Source organism: Equus quagga, chromosome 6, assembly GCF_021613505.1.
Source record: "Equus quagga isolate Etosha38 chromosome 6, UCLA_HA_Equagga_1.0, whole genome shotgun sequence".
Taxonomy (NCBI): Eukaryota; Metazoa; Chordata; class Mammalia; order Perissodactyla; family Equidae; genus Equus; species Equus quagga.
Window position 1 is genome coordinate 135,434,671 of NC_060272.1, and position 22,899 is coordinate 135,457,569.

General features: G+C 58.1%; 1 protein-coding gene across 1 annotated transcript in view; it reads right to left on the reverse strand.

Annotated features, from left to right (window-relative positions):
- Positions 1-3,641: 3,641 nt before the first annotated feature.
- Positions 3,642-22,899, reverse strand: part of LOC124240945 (serine/threonine-protein kinase WNK2-like) — a 115,436-nt gene continuing 96,178 nt past the window's right edge. Inside the window, exons 24-30 of the mRNA XM_046664276.1 lie at positions 19,705-19,919; positions 18,581-18,769; positions 17,783-17,881; positions 11,812-11,856; positions 10,111-10,370; positions 6,486-6,597; positions 3,642-3,747 (exon numbers count right to left, since the gene is read on the reverse strand). Of these exons, the coding sequence (XP_046520232.1) occupies positions 3,722-3,747; positions 6,486-6,597; positions 10,111-10,370; positions 11,812-11,856; positions 17,783-17,881; positions 18,581-18,769; positions 19,705-19,919 (946 nt within the window). The 3' untranslated portion in view covers positions 3,642-3,721. The remainder of the gene's footprint in view (positions 3,748-6,485; positions 6,598-10,110; positions 10,371-11,811; positions 11,857-17,782; positions 17,882-18,580; positions 18,770-19,704; positions 19,920-22,899) is intronic.

The following is a 22,899-nucleotide window of genomic DNA, read 5'->3' on the forward strand; positions in this document are numbered from 1 at the left end:
AGAAACAGGAGGGGCTTCCAGCCCAAATTTGGCTTGGACGTTGAGGTTGATGACACCACCATACACACATCAGGAGAGGATGAAAAGGCTTGTTACTTGAATGATGAGGCTTTCTGGTCCACAGTGGATTGAGGGAGCAGGGAAGGGAGACGGGCTTGGGGTTTTTATGGTGGTTGGGGGGAGGGTCAGGACGGGGGCTTCCACGCATGGCGTGAATTTCCCACAGCGCCAAGAGAGGGGGCACAGGGCTTCTATCTGAGTGTGCAGAAGGGGACACATAGGGAAGAGGGAGGGTGAAGCTTAAACGCTGTCAGCAGTCAGACACCAACAACGGGATGGAGGCAGGCTCATTACGGTGGTTTTCTGCCTGCTTGTTCGATGAACCATTGAGAGAGGGATATCGAAGTATCTGACTACAGTTGTGGTCAGTTTTTCTCTGCAGTTCTGTCCACTTTCCTCATGCATCGTAAAGCCCTGTGATTGGGGCAGAAACGTTTAGAATTGTATGTATCTTGGTGAGTTGACCCCTTTGCATTCTGAAATGATGTCTTTGCTCTCATAATGAGCTCTGCTCTGAAATCTGCATTTTTGTATATTAGTCGCTCCAGCTTACTTTTGACTGATGTTAAATGGTCTATCTTGTCTATCCTTTACCTTACTATGTGTCTTTATATTTCACGTACGTTTACTGTAGGCAACATATAGTTGGATCTTCTTTAAGTACAATCTGACAATTTCTTTTAATTGGAGCGATCAGACCACTTACACACCATTACAAATGTGGTTACTGACATATTAGGGTTAAGTCTATCATCTTGCAATTTGATTTTATTTATCTCATGTGTTCTTTGGTCCTCTTTTTTCTGCAGCTATGTGTGCTTGAGTTTCAAACCAGGAGCTCTGTGGCCTCAGTGTTAGTGCATTGATCAGCCCTGTGCAGCTCGCCTGGTGTGCTCGCCACAGCCCCATCCCTGATGCTGATGCATTAGGTCTGGGGAGGGATGCTCAGCTCTGCAAGCTCACGTGGGGTCCAGCAAAGTGGCTCCTTTCAGTTTTCTGTCACAAGAATGTCTTGACACACCCCTCTTCTCTCTCTCCGTGTATAAGTATTTGGTATTCACCTAATTTTAAAATGTGTTTGCAAGTGGAGACAAGTATAGAGAGTTTCAATCTTATGAATGGATTTTACACCCAAATTATTTAATAAGCCATGAGCTATGGACTGCATGTATGTGTCGTCCCCCCCCCCCCCAGATTCCTATGGTGAAGCCATAACGTAACATAATGTAACGTCCACGGTGACTGTCTGGAGACGGGGCCTCTACGGAAGCACTGAGATTAAACGAGGTCGTAGGGCGGAGCCCCGATCCAATAAGATTAGTGTCCCTCTACCAAGAGGAAGAGAAACAGAGCGCTCTCGCTCTCTGTGTGTGCACAAAGAAGAACTCACGCAGGCAGTGGTGAGATGATGGGGCCGACGTGCCAGGAGGAGAGGCCTCAGAATGAAACCTACAGGCCGCGCCGTGATCCTGACTTCCGGCCTCCACGCCGTGAGCATCTGTTGTGTAAGCCGTCCCGTCTGTATGCCCAAGACAACATGATAAATCAAGGCTGGGCACGGCAGCCAGGGCCGGAGCGGTGGACACATCTGGCGGGTGAGGCAGAGTGCAGAGAGCCTCGGGCTCCCAGACATGGGATTAGGCTCACCCCGCGGGCTCCGGGGAGCCGCGGGGTGTTTCTGAGTAGCAAACAAGGCTGGGCATGCCGGGCCCCCGGAGGCCAATGTGCAGGATCCCCTGGGCGTCAGCTGGACGTCACCTTCGCTGGCCCGTCCTTCCACCTGTGCTGATCAACGGCAAATCGACAGCTGCTTCCAGAGGGCCATCCCATCTGTAGTCCACGTGTGGGGTGAGGTGGGGCAGACTCTGCGACTCAGGGTCCCAGGAGGTGAGGGGGTGCCCATGGCTCCCGCCCAGAAGACGTGCTGGGGGCCGGGGGGAAGCTCTCGCGGTGCTGCGCTGCAGACAGTGGTCAGTCTGTCCAGGCCCTCCACCCCCACTGCTCTCCTCACTCGCCAAAAGCCCGCCCACAGTCAAGGAGCCTGGGTGCTGCCCACTCGGAAATCCCGGGGGAACCCTTGGCCCTCTCAGGTCCTGCGTCCAAGGGCTGTCATGACTGCCCACGAGCCCCTGCTGGGCATCCAGCTTCGTCTGCCCTCTCCATTTTTACCACTCACTCAGGTACTGTTTTTACCGTCCCCATAGTGACTACTACGTCACCACCAACGTTGACCCTTAGCGCCTGCACTACTGCTGCTTAAGACGAGTGATTCGAACGAATCTGCCGTCTGAAAAGGTAAACTATGCATTACTGTCGTCGGAAGAAAACCAGTAACAGGAGCTGCAGACGGTGACAAAACGAATGCAATGAAAACAGGTGGTGGTGTGACAGCGACTACACACCTGCCCGCACTGCTTTGTCACTGGAGAGCAGGGGTCCAAGGCCACCGCACGTGCCAGGTGTGTCCACCTGACATGGGCAGCCACACCGAGTGGCGGGAGCTGGGAGGGCGGCCCCCACGCACGGCCCGAGCCGTGCCTGCACGCCCTGGGGAGCCCACGGCCCTCTGCTTTCTCCAGCCAGTTGTGTGGGAGTTAAGTCTCGGGGGCTGGCATTTTGTCATGACGAACATGACATTTGGGAACGTCCACGACAACAGCCAGGTCACAGCAGCATCTGGGGCTCCCCTGGTGACCCGACCCAGGTGCTGCTGGCCCTCCCCATGCTCATCACTGGAGGAAACGCTACGGCGCAGAGATTAATGAGAACACACACGCACTACCCAACCTGACGTGTGGGCCCCTGAGGTTACCCCAGACCCCCGCCCAGTGTGAGCCCCCACCGGCCAGGCTGCCATCTCCCACCACGTGTTTCCCATGAGGCCGCCCGCAGGCTTCCCACCCTCACACTGTGTGTCAGACCCCCACCCCGGGGGACCAGTGCACCTGGCCTGCCTCCCACTGCAGCCAAGGTCCCAGGTCACGTGGACTCTGGAGGAAGGGCTATGTCAGGCCACTGTGGACGCCCACTGTGCCTGGGGGTGGGTGACACGGAGCAGGAAGCTGAGGCGTGCAAAGGCCCAAGTCTGTGCGGGTGGCAGGCCACATCTGGATACGGGCACCACTGCTCGCCCTCCCGAGCGTGACCTCCAGGCCCCATGGAGAATGGGGCTGCCCTGGGAGTGACGGGGAGAACTCTGAACATGGCAGCCAGGCCACCATGATCCACAGCCTCGGCTGCTTCTCCAAGAAGAGGGACCGTGTCACCCGTCTGACCCGTCCTGTGTGTCCCCAGCCGAGGATGGAGCCCACAGGTGCACTGAACGGCACTGTTTGAACCACGAACTCTCACGGCCACACCCAGGACACGCTCGAAGTGTGTCCAGACCCGCCCCCCGCAGCCAGGGCCCCTCCATGCCTCCCTCACTCACTGACTCAGGCCACCTGCCATCTGGGGCCGCCGGAAAGGACAGTTTGAAAAACCGAAGTCCCTTTTCCCCCAAAATATTTTTTATTCTTGTGTTACATTTGTGTTTCCAATTGTGAATAAAAAATGCTTAGAAAGTGGTTACAAAACAGCGTGAACCAGACACGAGGTGAGGGCGCGGCTTCTCCAGGAGACGACATGGGGCTTGGCGTCGGGTGGGTCCGCCTGCCTGGGCTCAGTCGGGCTTCTCACTCTCAGAATCTAGAAAACAAAACCGCCACAGCTCATTACAGGCCCGACGCGGACACACGAGGCCCTGCTCTCCAGGGAGGCGGCAACACCAGAGCACTCACGCTCCTTGGGGTCCGGCGGCCTGACTGCGGCCATGCACCGTGCAGACTGAGCAGCTGCCCACACCAGACGGGCTGCCCCGCGCCCAACGGCAGCAGCACTGGACGGAGCTGTGTCTGGCTCCTTGGCCACCGCGAGAGAGGCAGCAACCCCGAGGGGCCCCACCTCGGCCCAGGGCCAGCGCTGAGACGAGAGGCCACACGGGGCTGGGTCCCCTCTGAGAGCAGAGGGACAGAGCCAGACTGCATCTCGACGGGAACGCGGGATGAGCGCAGCAGCCGCCACCAGCCTGAGTGCTTGCAGGGGCGCAGGCCGCCAAGCGCAAGGCCATCAAGGGCAGGCCAGCCAGAAACATGTGCTGAGCCCCACGGGGGCCTCCCCACCCTGCACCTGCCCCAAGTCCTCTCTGTGCACAGACACTGACCCAGGACAGGGGCAGAAGAGCCCCGCATCCCCCCAGCTCTGTCCACGGTGAGTTACGCAAACCTGGTTTTCTCCAGGATAGCCAGTGTGGACAGGGGTCAGAGCCACCCCTTAGATGGCCACAAGACTCACGCTCTTCATGCGGCTGACCTACTGCACGTCTAAATGCAGTTCAAGTTCAGAATGGTTGAAAGCCAGGCAAACAGGCTAACTCAGGCCTGGAGCCAGCAGAGGCCGGTCCTTGGGCCCAGGCCACTCCCGGTGGGTGCCATGTGCAGGTGACAGGGCCCCACCCAAAACCCCATTCTCGTCCCCCAAGCTAGGTTGGCTCAGCGTCCACCACACCTGGCTCTGGTCAGGGAGACCACACCCCTGCTCAGCCCCTGGGCCCCGGTCGGCTGCCCCAGCCTCCTGGGCGAGGGGTCAACGGTGGGCACGGAGCTGATGTGATGCTGTGCCCAGGGCAGGGCAGCGCAGCCCGCCCGGGCGGCCTGTTCCATCCTCCCTGAGAGGCTGGCCGGTTTGGCTTTCACGTGAACAGAGGGTAAGACAAAGATGTTGTTCCACACTGTTTTCAAGCAAAAACGTTTATTTTCTCCTTCATATATACAGTCTCTTGGGGTTCCGTGTCACTGGCCATCCGTGTATAGAGCCAGGGCTCCAAACCTATGTCCGGTGCAACAGAGGGAGTAGGTGGGCAGCTTCCACCACCCTCAGGACCAGGCGCACGCGCTTCTCAACAAGGGACCGAGGGGCACGTTCCAGAGAACAGAAATCTCTTACTGCACATCTGCCCTGGCAGAAGACTCTGCCTAACGGCCTGGAGAATTCAATTCTAACTGAATTGACGGAATAATATATTTAAACCCATAACTCAGCCAGTTCTAGTGAGGTCCCAAAGTCCAGCAGAACCATAAAGTCACGGCTGGCAGCGCAGCCAGCTGCCTCCCAGCAGCAGCGGGATGTACCGGGGTCCGTGAGGCGCGGGGCCCTCGGCTCCCTCTGAGATGAGCCCCACTGGAAGCCCCGGAGAGGAACCCTCCCGCCCGGCAGGGTGGCCTCGGGGCCTGGAGAACAGCAGGAGGCCAGAGCGGGTAGAGCAGCTGCAAGCGAGGCCCAGGTGGCCACGGGCCTCAGCGCAAATAATGGAGAAGGCAGGCGGGCCGGCAGGAGTCAGCAGATCCCCCAGCCGAAGGGGCCGCGCTGTCTCTGCAGGGCTCCTGCTCCCCACACACACCCTTCCCTGCCCACACTCAGAGCAGCCCGGCTGGCTTTGGGTCATGGGGGCATGTTCGCTCACCTAGCTCTTCCCAGCAGGTTCCGCACAGCCAAACACAGTTCCTTCATAGGAGACCCACTCCCACGAGCAACCCACTGCCCAGGAACCACGTACCCCTAGGCTGCCTGCTGGCCACGCTGCAGTTGAGGGTGCGTCCATCTCTCTACTCCCAGTGCCCGCAGAAGCCCAGAGAGGTCTCGTTTTATGAGCACAAAGCAGAGCTCCCTAGCATCTGCAACTCTGATATTCAAGATCGATAACTCAATTCTTTTTAAAAAAAGGCATTTTCAACACAAAACTAAAGATCAGACTTTAGCTTAAGATTTGTAAACCACTCATCTCTCTGTAACTTAAAATGGGAAACTAAGATGTGGACACACAAGCCAATTGCAAATGAAATACACCTTTTCCGATATATGATTGTTTTTTAACATCTCTTTCCATCAGGCAACGGAAAAGCTGGAATTCAAGGCACTGTACTTCTCAGGGTGATCGCAACGTTCTAACCATCAATTCAAGTACAGAAGGGGGTGCAGAGACTGCAAGTGTAGACCAGGGGACTAAGAGGGGACAGTGTCTGCAGCAGTAGAGGAAGCGAGGATGCTGCCCACGCCGGGTCCCACACCCGCGGGCAGGCGGGGCAGGGCGCGGAGGCCCAACCACAGCCCGGCTGCTCGGGGCTGTTCAGTTCAGGTGTTCCATCTGGTAAGTGGCTGGACAGAAAGCTATGTGATCCTCAGCCTGGGGCCGGGCTCACTGACCGCAGGCGGCTGCAAGGACACGGGAAGCACGGAGCCCGCTGTGCCCACGCCTGGTCCCCAGGCAGGGTTCCAACTGCCCGCTGGGGCTGCCCAGGGCCCCCAGGACACTGGAGTCGGGAGCAGACGTCTGTACTGGCCCAGAGGCAGTGCACAGGGCGGGGCTGGGAGGCCGGAGAGAGCAGTACCTGGCATGGGCACAGGCAGAGCTGGGGTGGCTCCGGGAATGACGGCGGTGGGCAGAGGGCCGGGCGCCGGGGCCAGACACGGCGTCCCCACTGCTGCTCGAGGCGTGTTCATCTACAAGACAAGAACAGGAAGGCACATGTGGCCATATCAGCCGGCCTCCCCAGTGGCCGTGGGGGTCCTTGTGGTTTCTCCGTCCTCGGGAGAGTGTCCCAGGACCTCCACGGGTGACTTCTAAGGGCTGACACCAGAGTGACAGCATGGGGCTGGCGGGAAACGGCCACCCCCCCTCTTTCACTCACCAAAGCTGCACCCCCTCACTTCTGGGCCGCACACCATGGCTGTCCACGGGCCAGGGGGTTCGGAGTAGACCCCGCAGGGCCTGACCCTTGAAGACACAGTGAGCCATACCCCCACCCAAAGGCCTCCTGCTTGGCTGGTCAGAGCCATCGCGGGAGGACCAGAGCCGGGAGCTGTGGGGGGCGAGTGCCCAGAGTACGCAGCCAATGGCAGGGCAGTCCCTTCGCTCTCCACATCAAAGCACAACAGCACAGGGACAGGGAGCGGAGCTGCGATGGTGGGTGAGGCCAGCGTGGCTGTGATGCAGAGACCTGAGGAGGCTGCTGTGCGGGAGGAGATGACAGACCAACAGCTTCTAAACCCTCCAACCCGGCAATATAAAAAAGGTAAAACATCAAACCAAGCGGGTTTCCCAGGAAGGCAATGCTGCTGCCCCAGCGGGAAACACAGCAGCTCCCCGCAGCTGTGCCCCAAGGGAGAGCCCGGGGTGCCCTCCGCAGACTCAGGAGAGCATCTGGGCAACTCCACTGCTTCACGCAGGCACAGGAGCCGAGGCCAGAGGGCGCTTCTCCCCGTGTGAGGGGCACCCACAGACCCACAGCCAGCCCCGGGCCCAAGTGAGATCCAACTGCTCTTCCCCAAGGTCCCCGCTCCCGGCCAGCGCTGCGTGGGAAGTCTCGGCCACGCAAGAAAAGGAACAAGAGGCACAGAGTGGAAAGGAAAAAGGAAAACCATCCTTACCTACAGATGACAAGACTGTGTACAGAAAACCCAGAAGAACAGATAAACCAATTTCTAGAACCAGCAAGCAAACGTAGTGAGATCGTGGACTACGAGGTACAGAAATGAACCACGTTTCTACACACCAGCAACACACAACTGGGGAGCGCACTTTAAAACAACACAATCTACAGGCGCGTTCCAAAACATCAACAACCCAGGGATAAATCCGATGAAAGAATCACCACTAGCGAACACCTTCACACTGAAAACGACAAAACTTTGCTGAGAGGAAATAAAAAAGATAGGAATTAACAGAGAGATGTCATGTTTACAGGAGGACTCCACTGTGCACACGTCAAGTCCTACCCAGTTCATCACAGAGTCGACAGAATCCCAACCAAAACCCCACACGGCCATTGTGCTGAAATTAACAGGCTGTTTCTAAAATGTAGACGGAAATGTTAAGGACCTAGAAATCTCGTTCAACTAGAATGCAATTAATGCCACCGAGCTGTATACTTACAAATGGCTAAAATGGTAAATTTTGTTACACGTATTTTACCACAATAAAAAAATTGGAAAACAGAGTGAAGTTCTGACACATACTACCATGTGGATGACCTTTAAAACCTTATGCTGAGTGAAATAAGCTGGACACAAGAGGGAAAATACTGTGTGACGCCACTCATACGGGGTCCCCAGAGTTGTCGAATTCACACAGACAGAAGGCAGAAGGGTGGCGGGTTCCGAGGGGCGGGACAGGCAGATTACCAGAAAGGGGAGTGGCGAGTTATTTCCTAATGAGTAGTTTCTGTGTGGGATGATGAAAAAGGTCTAGAAATGGACAGTGGTGAAGGTTGCACACTGTGAATATAATTAACGCCACTGAACTATATGTGTAAAAATCATTAAAATGGTAAACTTTGTTATATAGATTTACCACAATTTAAAGAATAGTAAAACAAATAAACGAGACTTTAGTAAGAACCCCAGCTATCTGAACAACAGGGGTAGCAGGGGCAGCTGATGGGCACGGTCCAGCACGGGCAGCGCAGCCAACGTGGTGGTGCACAGCCAGCAGCAGAGGCCAGCCTGCCCAGGGCTCGGGGCACAACTGCAGGGCCGTGGGCCACGGTAAGGACTCTCAACTGTGTCCCAGAATAACAGAGAATGACTTGAGCAGTTGGACTGATGGAGGTGTGGCTGTCGGGAGGGTGCTGAAGGTGTCCAGAAAAATGGGGGCGTTCAGACTGGGCGTGTGGACGGAGAGGGAACGAAAGAGGTGGCCTCTAGCATCCGTGGAGCAGCAACCAAGACTGCGGACTCGGGTCAAAAGGCCAGTCCCGGCAGATTTTAAAGACTGAAAACACAAAGTGTGCTCTCTTATCACAGTGCAATTAGCCTAAAAAACAGTAATAAAAAGATCATGAGGAAATAAATAACTCGATTACTTCAAATCACAGTGGAAGTTACAAACTCTTTTTAACTGAAGGTTAAAGAAAATGCTACATATCAAAATCTTTGGGATGCAGCTAAAAACCACTAGAGGGAGCATCACAGCCTGAGCGCAGACAGGAGCAAAGGCTGGAAACCCATGAGCGGTGCATCTAAAGGAACCTTCTAGAACAAAAAAATCAACCCAAAGATAGAAGGAAAGAAATAATAAAAGGAATAAACTAATGAAACATACAACAAAGAATATCATCAAAACCCGAAGGAGTTCTTTGAAGAGGCTGGTAAATCTATCAACCCCTAAGAGGGCTGCGTGAGGGGAGAGAGCACGGGAGCAAGCGCACCCTCGGAAATCACCGCTATCGGGAACGAAAAACAAGACATCCCTGCACATCCTGCCACTGTGGGGAGAGAAGGTGTTATGAACAATTTTATGCCAACTAACTTGAAAACTCAGATAAATTTAGAGACGTACCAACTGCCAGAAAAGCAGAGTTTAACAGAGCGGCGAAACAGGAAATCCAATCGTGCCAACTAGAAAAGGAACCGCACCATAAGGAAAACCTTCCCCTCCAGGGAGTGAGACACGCGTGATAATGCAGCAAACGGTCAATCACGCTGTGCGGGTGGGGCACGCAAGAGTTCCCCACGGAATTCTCAACTCTTTGTGAGTTTGAAGTTTTTTAAAGTGAAAGGTCATAGAGAAACCTTCCCACACTGAAAAACAGAACTCCACCCCAGACAGCTTCGCCAATGAGAACGTAATCTCGCACAAGCTCCTTCAGAAGATGGAAAAAGCGGGAACACCCCTCCTCCAGGTGGGTCACGAAGTCGGCAGTCCTGGTGCAGGAACACACAGGTTACAACGCCCAAGACTGCAGCTCCCCGCCTGGCCCCATGTGGTCTGGGAGCCTGGGCTAAAGCCCAAAGGGGTGTCCCCGGGGGTGGTGTGCAGGTCCCGCCCGCTCCGCCGGCCGGGGTCAGAGCGAGGACAGACGGGGCTGGCCCACAGGGATGAGGCCACACCTGCCGGGTCTGGGCCAGTCCCGCCTAGATGGCACCCGAAGCCACGCTGGGGGTTGCTCTGCTGGACCTGGGGTCGCAGCCCCGCTCCCACCCAGTCCCCCCTCCACCCCACCGTGCCCCACTTACAGCCCGTGCCTCGCCGGGGGCCAGCGGCCGGCCTGCCGGGGCCTCCATATCGTGCAGCTTCTGCGTCTGCTTCAGCTGGTTGAGCGACGGCTTCAGCTGCGTGGCCCCAGCCGTCTTGCTCGTCCACTCGTCCACCAGCTTGTGCAGGTCATCCGTGAAGGTGCCCTTCTTATTGTTGCTGTTGTTCACCTGTGCCTGGACGTGCAGGGCTGGCTGGGGGCCCGGCTCAGGGCCCGGGACCAGGCTGCTGGTGGAGGACCCTGGGGAGCACACACGGGCTGGGGTTGGTGACAGCGCACGCCAGCTCCACGGCCGGCTGCAGTCACTCTTACGATGGTCTCGCTCAAGCCTGGCAACACCTTGCTTCAGGAGATGGTCTGCATTTGGGGCCCTGCGCCAGTTTTGGACACAGTGTGGCATTTCCAGGGGCTGAGGGGGCACTGGGCTGTGCCAGGAGACTCACCCATCTCATTGGCCAGGCCAGGGGACAGGACCCCAGCAGCCGGCAGCCTTATGCAGCACCCACTCTGCGCTCATGCTGCCCGCAACCACCAGGCTCCCGTGTGAGAGCTCAGGAAACTCCTGGCGCAGTCAGACAGCCTGGGGCGAGCTCCTCTGGCCTCTGCACTGTCACCTCTAACACAAGGACTCGGAGGAGGCGCGACAGTGCTCTGAGCAGACCGCTCAGCACGCAGCAGCTGCTGCATCCTTCCAGCAGAGAGGAAATGCTCGCAGGAGGCTGGACTGCTGGCATTCCCACGCACGTGAAGGGCTACGTGGTGTGGGGTTTAAGACAGAAATTGCACCTCTCCTCATCAGAGCATCTGGGGAAAGTACTAACAAAGGGTAGAAACACCGTGAGCCTTCCAATGTGGGCCCCCAAGCTGTCCGTGGGGCCGAAGCCTGTAGCAGGGGAGCTGGGAGGCCTGGCCACCCCGAAGGCCTGGGGGCCGCAGCTCAGGCGAGGCCAGATGAACACAAGCCCACCTGGCCACTTCGCTGAAGATTTTTTCTAAATGACCAAATCAGGACTTTTAAACTTTTAAAAATTGTCCCCTTCTCTCCTCTCCAACACAGTTTCTGGTTGGCAATTTTGAATAAACCAATTATTGCATTTTCTGCATTAAAAAAATAACCTAATGACCATCTCTTCAAACAAGCTGTTACAAAACGGTCTACCTTAGTGGCTAGCAATGGAAAAGCACAGACACGGACAGCCAGACGTTAGTGATGAGGGTGCACACACAGCTACTTCTACATGAACATTTCAGCCAGGAAAGAAAAAAGGGGGGAAAAAAAGAGGCGCGAGATGAGAGCGGTGGGCGCCCCGGTAGACTGATACCCATTTCGTCCCGGCATCTCTCCTCGGGGCACTCATCTTTAGCACTTCAAGGAAATACTCATTCCTATGGTTTTGGAAAAGGAGCCAATTAATGACTGGTGGCGAGTGGACGTTCCGGAGAAGGAGGGCCCGCTAACGTGGACGGGCGGGAACACAACCCTCGGAGCCACGGAGCTGCGAGGGGCGCCTGTGGGCGGCTGTCCCGCCGGGTGAGGTGGGGCGGTGTCAGCGGAGGGTGGGCAAGGAGCAGGTGCAGGCCCACCCACCTACCCGCGCACCCCACGGAAACCCCGCTGCGCACTAGCCACAATCAAGCCCATGCGATGGAGAGCGGACAAGGGGAAGAAACCGATAGTTACGACTGCTGTGCTCTTTGCCTAGACAGAGACGCTTCAAGGCAGACCCTGCAAGGGAAGAAGAAACGACACAAGACCACAGGGTTAGGCAGGACAGCACGCACGGGGACAGGCCACCACATCTAAGCAAGAGCCACCAGTGTGCGAGGAGAGCAGAGGCCAGCAGTTCAGAGACGGGCCGGCCGCCGGCTGGGGCGGCCCGCGTCAGGGAGCGGGCCCACGCGAGCTTCGCCAAGGGCGGGGGCCGGCCGGCCCTAAGCTTTGGGTAGAAGTGTGAGTTTTCAGAAGCATAGTCCAAAAAAAGGAAGAAAAACAAAACAAAACGAACAAAAAGCCAGTGCACCACTTTGCTCCAAACGTGAGCTAGGCGCCCCCTGAGGCGCGAGCCCCTGGGTGGGCCAGAGGACTCTGCGGGCCAGGCCCGTGGGGGGTTTTCCAAGTGCAAAAAGATACATTGTTTTGCAGGTTTGAGGCCAATGCCCACCCGGCCAGCATGGGCGTTGAGGGGGAAACACGAGGGGTCCTCGAGGGAGGTCGGGGCAGGGCCCACCCCGATTCTCTGCAATGCTGTTGCCTCAGCCGAGGCCAGGTGTCCACCGGGGCAGGGCGAGGCCTCCTTGCCATTGGGCCACCACCAAGAGCTGCCGGATCCTGCGCCCCCAGAGGCTGCCTGTGCCCGACTGCTGGGCAGGCGGCTGACTTTAGTGTCCGGCACGACCTGATGGCCAGGGCCCACCCACAGCTTACTCTGCGACCTTCCAGGGCACCAGGCGGGCAGAGGGGGATGGACAAGGACAGCCCAGGCATCCCCAAGGTCACTCAGCAAAGCCACGCTAGCGTGGACTGTCTGTCTGCAGTCTCGCCCCTGGCCCCTCGCCCTGCACACCCCATGCTCCCTGCAGGGCGCCCGCCGAGGTGCTGTTCCCGGCACTCTTGCCACTGAAGATAAGACACTGCCTGCTGCATCTAGGGACAGGGGCCAAGGTCAGCCTGGGCCCCCGGGGAGAAGCTGTGTGCACTGGACTCGGGAATGCAGCTCAAACTGAGTTGTCCTTATTTGAGTTCATCCTGTGTGTTCTCTGAGGCCGACCCAGGGAAGGGGAGGTGCTGTCCTGCTGGGTCTCTAACAAGCAAATAAAAATGAAATAAAAACGAAAGGGCCGAGCAGAAGCGGTCCACACCCATCGACCCTTGGAGGCAGCTCTGAAGGGCCTTTGCTGGTCTGTGTTCCCAACTGGTGGAACCTGACTGGGAGCACATGGCCCTTGGGGGCTCCATGGGGCACAGGGAGGAGGGCCCAGGTGAGGCAGTGACTTCCCTGTCAGGTCTCTGTGGTTGCAGCGTCACCCGGACCACAGCGGTCCCCTGGGGATGACCCGAGGACATAGACTAGACACCCCGCCAGGTCCCTGTGGCCAAGGGCACAGGTTCTTTCAAGGGGCCACCTGTGCCTGCCGGCAGCTCGTGTGTCGCCAGGGCTCTGCATTCAGGGCCGACTCCTGTCATCCTCACGGAAGGAGGACACAATGACCAGCCACAGCCTGCTGCCCACTAGAACTGCCAGAGGAAGCCTGGGCCGCCACAGGGCCCCACACAGACATCACAGGAACCCAGAGCCAGGGCCATGGGCCACCAGGCCACTGCGCTTAGAGCTGGAGAGTGACACTAACCCACAGAGGCCTCCATGCCCTCCTCAGATACAGGCCCAAGGTGATCAGAGCAAGGACAGCTCCCGGTCCTCATGGCGGCCTTTAAATACAAACCAACCAGATTCAAGCCTCTCCACACCAAGGTCACATGTCCAGCTCGGTGCAGAGCTGTAGCCCAGCAGCCACCATGGGGCTGGGGAGCGGCCCTCGCTCACACCACAGCCCTGTCCACTCTCAGGTGGCCCCATGAATCTCCTCCTCAGTGTCTGTGCCTTGGCCTGGGTCCTATCCTGGATGCCTACCACGCAATGTCCAACGGACAAGCCTGCACCCAGCCCACTCACCCTGCTCCGTGCTTTATACATGCCCCCGGGTCCTGCCCACACAGCCACCAGGCTACCAGGTAGCAACACCAGGTGCTGGGGCCACATGGGACCCACACGGGGCCTGATGGTTTAAACCAGCCCCACCCCTGGTTTCCCGTGGAGGGGGGAGGTCTCGCTGCAGGACTCCATCCTTGGCCAAGGCCCTGGGAAAGGCTGGCTTGGAGGCCCCAGAACTACTGAGAGCAGCTTGCCACGGCTGTGGGCTGGGCTGGGCTGGGGAGCCATGCGGACTCTCCCAGCTGCTGGGGAAACCCTGTTCCTCCCAGACGGTGACGGGGCAGCACGCAGGACGACCTAGCCTCTCATCCTCACACAGCAGGTGTCTGCAGAAGCCCCCACAGAGGAACCAGCTGTCTGCCCTCACGGCCAGGCCAGGGGTCTCAGGCAGCGTCCGGCTGTGTGCGGTGAGACCCCCACCCTGCTCACCCCCACATTCACTCTGGCATGGAAACACAGGCTGCCCCTGGTGTGACGACCAGCCCTGCCTCGACCCGCCGCCATCCAGACCCTTGTCCAGTTGCCAGGAGGACGTCTCGAATCCGAGGGTGTCTGATGGGGACAGACTCCTGAGCCTGGGCCAGGCCCTGCTGGCACGTGCTGTTTATCAGATGCTGACGCAGCTCATGAGGAACCGCGGGGCCGCAGCGTTGTGCAGCCCAGTGGGGCTCCCTGCCTCCCCGACTAGGAGTTTCTACCCCTGACTTGGCATTCGATACTCGGCTCTGGCACAGGGAAGAAATGGTTATATAGCACCAAAACGCCACCCAGGGTGTCTCTGTGAAGCCACCAAAGCGCTTAAGATGAGAAAAGCCACAAAACTTGTCCAGGAAGCGTGAACCAGGGAGAGGGTGAGGCTCGGCTCTGACCTGGGTGACATCACCCTGAGCCTCGCTACCCGCCACATGGGCCCCGAAGCACAGGCCTGGCCCAGGGTCCTTCCCCTCGTCCCCCACAGTGCAGCTGGGCCCCCGAGGGAGGGACGAGCACCCTCCAGGGGGAGGGCAAGGCCTTGGGGCTGCACGGGGCACGGGAGGCCCAGAGGAAAACTTGCTGCAGCAGGGGCCCAGGCTCGCCGCTGAGGGATGCGAGCAGACCCACAGCCCCGTGAGCACAGAGGGAGTCCGGGAAGGATACTAGCATCCACTTCTGGTCAGATGAGAAGAGCCAGAGGCAGGGAGAGTCAATGGACCTGACAACAGCTTCTGACCAGCCAGACTCCAGGACACAATGGCTTCTGCAACCTGACTACACCCCGACTCCCTAAAAAAGGTCCCCGAGCTTCCCTGAACCCTGACCGGCCGCAGGAGGATCCTGTAGGATGGGCAGCGGCTGCGGGGCCTGCCCTGCCACAGGGTCCAGCGCTTCCCCAGGGGCCTGCCCACCGGCTGCTCCCATGGCGGGTCTGTCCCCACACTGTTCGTCCTGGGCCTGGCAGCCTCTCCCACGTGGGGTCACCTCCCAGCCCCCTGGAGCTGCCTGCGGCTCTACCCTTGGCGCCCTCATTCATCTCCGACCTCTCTCATCCTCTCTGAGCCTCAGGGGAGCGGGACTGTCTTCAGAACTTGGCACAGACTTTGTTTTCCTGGAGCCTTGTCTCCTGTCTGTTCAAGCAGCAACCTTGTCAACCTCCTCTAGGCTCAACCTCTGCCACCCACCCCCATACCCCGTGGCCACGGCCCTCGGCACCCGAGCTCCAGCTCCCAACCCACCTCGCAACAACCCAGATCTGTACACTACAGGGTCTTCCCACCCTTGGTCTGCTCTGCTCGTGCAGCCTCTGCCCAAAGGCCCCCTGCCTCTCGGTCCTTGGGGCGGCAACCAGCTCCGAACTTCCTCCAGCCTTTCTGTGCTCAGTCTCCCATCAGACCTCCAACCTCCATGGCCACCCAGGAACCAGCAGACGTGACTCCAGGAGGAGCCCCAAAGGGCTGTGGGTCCCAGGGACGTGGGACAGGAGGGGGTGTCCCAGCACCGCCCCCTCAGAGCAGCAGGCTGGGCTGGGTCTTCACACCCCCGGGCCCCGCACTCTCCTGACCAGCAACCTCAGAGCGTGGGCAGCCTCGTCATGGCTGAAGAGGCTAGGAACACAGCCAGGGCCTAGAAGGGGCCGTGCGTGACACACACAGCATCTCATCGGTCACGGCCTCAGAGGAAGGCAGGCCTGCCAGGCCAGCACGCACCACCACCTACGACCAACCTGCAGGGCCTGGTGCCCCGCCTGCCACAAGCCGTGCCTCACACACTCCTGTCCCCCGGCCACAAAGACAGAGTAAAACCTCATCTTGTGTCCCGCTGTGCCTGGGATTCTCTTATCTTGAACGATTAGTAGTGTAACAAATGAACACCCTTAACACCAGCAAAGCCACATGGGTACCAGGCAGAGGGTGACGGCCAGAGGTGCATGTGTGCTCACTCGCTCGTTTTCACCTCAGTGCCCAGGACACAGCGGTCTAACCCGCCCCCACACCCGCCAGTGGCTTCCTGGCAGCGCTGCAGCCGCCTGTCTGAGCCAAGGCACCTGGAGACCCAGGTGCTCTCACCCCACGGCTCCCCGGGCAGGAGTCTCGTGAGCGCACACACGTGTGCACACACACGGGCAGAAGAGGACCGTGAGAGACGGTGAGGCAAGCAAGGAGCCGGATGCACACAGACCACCCCCTGCCCCCAACCCAACTCGGCAACTAACCAGCAGCCCGACGACGCCTGAGCTGAAGCGGGAACCTGTTAGGGACAAGGGGCCCTGGGTGGCCCAGGGCCTTTCTACAAGGTCCTGAGCCTCCAACCTGTCCCGCCTGGGGAGGATGACGTGGGCCCTCTGAAGGGATGGACGCCTGCCGTGGATGTGGCCTCGGGTCCCGACAAACACAATGTATCTTTATTGTACCAGCAAAAAGCCACGTGCCCTAAACCTGCATGTCCAATCCAATTAGTAAAGAGTTCAATTTTTCTGTTAAAAAACAAAAACCTGAGAACCTCACAGCTTTTAATTCATTTGCCAATTGAGCTGAGGGATAAAAACGGATCTGGACAGCCCTGAGCGGGTGCACCATTCCTAGGCCCAGAGTCCATGGTCCTAGGAGGGCGTTCCAGGGAATCTGAGGACAACGGGGGTGAGTTTGGTTCAGCAGAGCTCCGAGGAACCGCTAAATCGACTTCATCTCTGAGGTGCACGAGATGAGAGGGAAATACACCAAGTAAAGTGCTCCAGCCAGAGAGAGGGCCAGGAGGGGCCGGCCCGGGAGAGCCGCGCGGGAGGCGGGGATCCCATCTCTCAGTGCTGGAGAGATTCCCGAGGTGAGCGGGGTGCAGGGGCTGGCGTCCTAGCTGGAGCACGTTCTCTCGGCATTTCCACATGCAGGGAGCCAGGCAGTGGGTGGGTTAACAGGACTGAATGTTGTGATACGGCCCTTGTACGGAAGTTACACCCTCCAGTGACCTTCTAGAACTGTCTTGGCTTGCTACATGCATGTCTTCAGAGTCCAGACACGTGTGAAACACACCATGCGTCTAGAGAAGGCCGGGGCTGTCTTTTTGTTGTCGCTGGAACTGGGGACAGCGGACGTGTGTATTTGCCACAATCGCAACAGAAATAAAACTACGTCCAACATAAAAAAAAAAAAAAACCAAAACATTAAACAAACGAGTGACGGACGAGAGAAATGCAGAGCGCCTTGGGAGTCGGGGGGCAGAGCGCCCGAGGCCGGGGGTGGGCAAGCCACTGCGCATGCTTCTGGCGCCTGGGCACGAGCCGAGAGCATGCACTGGCACTTTCTGGGCCAGAGGGCGGGCGTGGACGGGGTTCCAATTTCAGCATTAAATAGGTGACTTCAATGGGCCGGGGGAGGCAGCCTACACAGTAATGGAAAGTAATGAAGACAGGGAGGCAGGGGAGAAACCAAGGGCCAGGAGGTGATAAAATACAAAAGAACAAATACAGACAGATGGACACAGACACGGGTCCACTGAGGAATCGAGCGCGAGGTTTGCTACTAGACTTATAGGTCACTCTCTCAGACGTTGGGTGGGAAACCGTCCAGCCTGCAAATGAATATAGAGGGAAGAGAACAGAGAGACAGGCATCAAGTACAGTCTCTGGGATCCCTCCTACAACCACCAGCCACATCCGCCTCGACACTTAGCATCCACGGCTCCACCTAGCCCAGCCCCGAGGACCACGGCCACGGACCACATAACAGAAAGGAGGCACGCTGGAGCGGAAGAGAAGCAGCCCCTGGGAGAGCGTGCGGGGCAGGCGGGGGGGGGCAGAGATGTTCTTGGGACAGAGATGGTGGGGGTGGAACACCTCCTCGCGTAGCTGCTGTGTCCACGGCAGCGGTGACGAGCACGTCCTCCTCAAGGCCAAACTCCCAGCTCGAGAGCTGTGCCCTCGACCTCCCAGCCGGCCCCCTGACGGAAGGACCCACATTTAGCAGGGAGCAGGGTGGGGTGGGGCGGGCCAGTGCCTGGGAACCGGCGCAGGGCCCGCCGCAGACGCGCGTCTGACCTCTCGGCGGTCCTGGCACCTTCCCCAGGCCGGCTCTAGCAAAGCAGCCTCCCTCAGAGCCGCTCACGGCCAGACCTGTGAGGGGCGGGCCCTCCACGCCTCCTTCAAAGGCTACGGCTACTGTTGTTTCTTTAAGAAGCTGTTGGCAGCCTTGGCCCCAGCTCGCGTCCCCTCTACGCCACTCGGGCCCTACGCGGCTAGCACATGCTTGGGGACGGCAAGCTGGGAGTCACCTGGGCCGTGCGCTCCGCCTCCGTCACTGGCTAAGCCGGAGCAGAAGTCCGCAGACAGGGAGGCCCGCACGGAGCAGGGCTGCTGGGTCTGAACTGCCTTCCCACTCGGGTGTGGAGCCGCCGCGGGCCCCGCCCCGGCATGGGCAGGGTCCTTAGCAGGCGGGGCTCTGCTGCACTCTGACAAGTGACCTGGGGGGAGAAGGGGGACAGGCACGATGAGGCGCGGCGGGACAGACTGGCCGTCCCCTCGGCTCTTTGCTGGGTGACCTTGGGGAAGCTGAGTCCCTGTGGGCAATGGGCGTGCGGCCCATCGCCCGTGTAGGATGTCGGGAAAATGAAAGAAAAGCAGCCGTCTCCATCGCTTGCCAGGGACGGGACGGGCGCGTGTGCAAACATGCCGAGTGGCCCATGGCTCCTCCGGAGACGCACACCTGGGCTCAGGGGGCCTGTGGGCTCCCTCTCTCTAACTAGCTCTAGGAATTGGCATGGACTTTGTCTAATTCTGCAGTCCGTGGACACATACCCTGCAGGTTATCTGCAGTACCGAGAGGGAGAGCTGACGGTCAGCTCACCACCAGCTTCCCGCCTGGAGCACTTGGGGATTTCAGCTCACTGCGTCAGAGTGGGGGGCTCAGGGTCAGCGTGCACCCCTAGTGCCAGGCATCGTGGTTAACAGGCCCAGTGGTCCTCACCATCCGCCCCCTCCCCCAAAGGCAGCTGCTTGCCCCCACTGTCAGCCGGCGGCCTATGCCTAAGAATGGGGCCAGAGGAAGAGCCGCCTCAGGCGGCACCCTGCAGGGAGAAGCAGGTGGGGGAGAGCAGCCCTGAGCCCTGGAGACCCTGCGCCTCCTCCCTTACACAGTGCAGCCCACGCACGGCCGGGGGCCCCTCTCCTCCTGATGGAGTACCCCTTTGGTGCCTGCCCCTCAGTCCTTCCCTCTTGGCACGGGGGTGGGGTGGGGGGCAGAGGCCCTGGCCCTCGGTGGCCTGCAAAGGCTTCCTGGCCCCAGTGAAAGGAGACCCAAGACGCCTCTTCCAGGTCTGAGCTGCCCCTGCATGGAGCTGCCCCGCTCCCATCCAGTCCCCAGCCCTGCCCCTCGCCAGCCAGGAGGGCGACGGCCAACCTGTGCTGGAGGCCACGACCTTGAGCTGCTGCACCAGTGGGTTCAGCAGCTTTCCTGCCTTCAGCTTGCTCTTGCTGGTCTTTCTCCGGCGGCCGGCAGGGGGCGCCGTGTGGAAGAGGCCCAGGTTGGGGGGCAGCGGCTTCCCCAGGCGGCGGTACAGGGCCTCGATCTCCTGCTTCTGCTGGCTCTGCAGCTCCGAGATCTCCTTCAGGTGCCTGCAGGAGGGGAGAGAAGAGGGAGGGCAGGTGGACATTGGGTCGTTTGCAACACACGCAGCCCCTCTAGGAGAGCCCATGACGGGCAGGATGGGCGAGGAGTGGGGCAGGCAGCCCAAGGCCAGCCTGGGCAGACAGGCCCCTCGGAAGGGACATAGGGGCATTTAAACGCCACTTTCTGATTACATCTAAACCAACGGGCGTCACTGGGGGCCTCTGGCATTAACACACCCAGGGACACAGCAGTGCATGAAGGCCAGCCTAGAGATGCAAGAGTTCAGATATCCAGACTCGTAACCCTGCTGTGCTTTTTAGTGGTGGTTGGTGGCAGGGTTGGGGGGGGGTGTGTGTGTGTGGAAGACCTCACACAATACAAACGCTACACACAAACACAGGTGAAGAGAAAAATAATCATTGCTCAGAACTGGGAGGCTGCCTCCGCGTATTAGGCAAATAAGTGCTCTTTCCTCCACGCGAGGGAACAGAGAGCACGAGAGGCATCTCAGGCGAGGGGACGCCCGCACGAGCACATCTACGAGACGTATGTTATCAGCCAGAGACCTGGGGCTCCGGCTCCAGCCCTCCCCGCCAGGGGGCTCCCACTCAGGCTGATCCCCATAGGCAACACTACGCCCGGGCACAGAGTGGAGCTGACAGGTCGCATGGATGGGAAGCTGCCATGAAGACGTGGGTGGCATCACTGGCTGTGGGCAAGGTCAGTTTCTAGAACCAGCCAGGGAAGGGTCAGGTGGTCCCTGCCGGCCTCCCTCAGGGGCTCGTTGGCCGAGACCCTGGCCACTTCCCTCGCCTGCTGGCCTTCCCTCCTGCGACTCCCATGGTGCTGGGCTGGATGCCAGCCCCTCAGCCATGTCTGATGGGCCCTGGCCACCCCGGCCAGGGGGCTGGCCCTTCAGCCTCACCCGAGACCCATCTCCCCTGTGAGAGACAGGAAACAGGTGTTTTTCACGGTTGGACATAAGAAAGCAAGTTCAGATTTTACCTCCTGAACACCTGCCGGATTTGTTTTAGAAAAATGACTCTCTAAACAGCGTGAAAATTAATAAAGGGAAACCTCATTTAAAACAGAGTCCGGGGGCTGGCCTTGTGGCCAAGTGGTTAAAGTTCCGCACTCCGCTCTGGCAGGTTCGTGGGTTCAGATCCAGGGCCTGGACCTACTCTGCTCATAAGTCAGGCTGTGGAGGCGTCCCACATAGAAAGTAGAGGAAGATTGGCATGGATGTTAGCTCAGGGCTGATCTTCCTCACGCAAAAAAACCAGGAAGACTGGCAACAAATGCTAGCTCAGGGCCAATCTTCCTCACAAAGAAAAAGAAATTAAAATGGAGTCAGGAGGCCAGAAGGGGGAGCTCCCACACAGTACCACTGGAGGTCAATTACAGAAGGACTGTCCATCACAGGCCTCCAGAGGAAGATGTCCGTACACTGCATGTCCTGGAGGAAATCAACCACCCCAGCAACTCGGCCATTGAGAACCGGTCCTCACCCTGAACTCTCGCTTTCCGGAAACAGACTTCCGTTCAGAACAACCCTCCCAAATTCCTTCTCCTTCCTCCTTCTTCTCTATGAAATAACACTCCCCTCCTTTGCTTACTGGATTTGCCTAGGGTCCACCGTAAGAAGCACACCCCGAGTTGCCATTCTTTGGTTTTTCCTGAATAAACTCATTTTGTGCATAAACAACTGGCTGATTTACTTTTTAAGTTGACAAACATAGTATCAGAAGTAGAATCCAAAGGAGGTGATGCCTGAGAGACAACGACCCCGGAACCCAGTGACACGCCCGCACCGAAGGCCCTGTGCTCGTCACTTCTGTGAGTGGCATCTGCTTTCAGTGTGGTCTGTCTCCTCTCCGATTCGTGCTCCCTCCCTTTGTGTTCTGAGCTCTACACTTTCTGCGGGATCTGGAGAGGCCTGTCCTCTCCGGGGTGGGACTCTGTCTTCCAGGACCAAGGCTGTGTTTTCTGGAGGCAGCACAGTTCCTTTGGGGCTTGGGTTTGCTGACAACCCAGGAGCTTTTCTTTGGTTTCACTTCCTTTTGGAAGCAGGGCTGGGAATCCAGCAACTTTCCTTCTGTTTTAGATTCCTCTGGGGATGGGGCTAGGACTCCACAACTTTCTTGCATTTTCAGAGGGAATTTCAGAATTGGGATCTCAGTCATCTAAATGTTCTGAGGACAGCCCTCCTTCAGGTACCCCAGCCAGGCTCATGTTTAAGAACTGTGGGCCCCTACATGCACGTTTCTCACTAAGTGGGCCAAACTGACCATGAGCAGACCAGAATTGCAACGGCCGCCAGGGGGAACTTTCCATCTCCCCAAACTCGCTTTTCTTAAAACCAGACTGGATTGGAAGACCGTGGCTCCAAAACTAAGCAAAACGAACGGTATGTTTATTTCGACTGGTACCCAGAGCTCCTCATCGTGCACAGAACTCTAAGTTGCCTCATTACGAGATGCCATATCTAAATTAGCCAAAACTAAAAGCCAAGGGAAGACAAAACAGCTTCCGAGGCCGCTCTTCCTCTTGCACGGTTTTGTCTCACGCCCAGGCCCCGCCTCTGGTGCCAGCTTCCTCCTTCCTTTCTGCACTGCTTCCACGTACTCTGCACCCTCAGCTTCCCCATTTCAATTCTCTCACTGAACTTACAGGGCTCCAAGGAACTCCAGGGACCATTCCCAACCAGAGAAACAACTCTTCAGATTGCGCACGCGACCCCACTGCTGGAGAGCAGCTGCTGCTCGGGCACTAAAATGGTCCACAGGGTGGGAATCTCCCATAAGCTCAAGCTCCTGCCTCAGAACCTACTCCCTTTGTTCAGCCCCTTTCAGAGACACTCATTCTTTCTCCATAGTTCCTCTGCCCCTATTCATTTATTAGGCCGAGACTTTCTAGACAGGTATCATGTTGGAATTTCTTTCTCCCAAAAAAGGGAATAATTCTAGAATTTGATAGCAGCAGCTA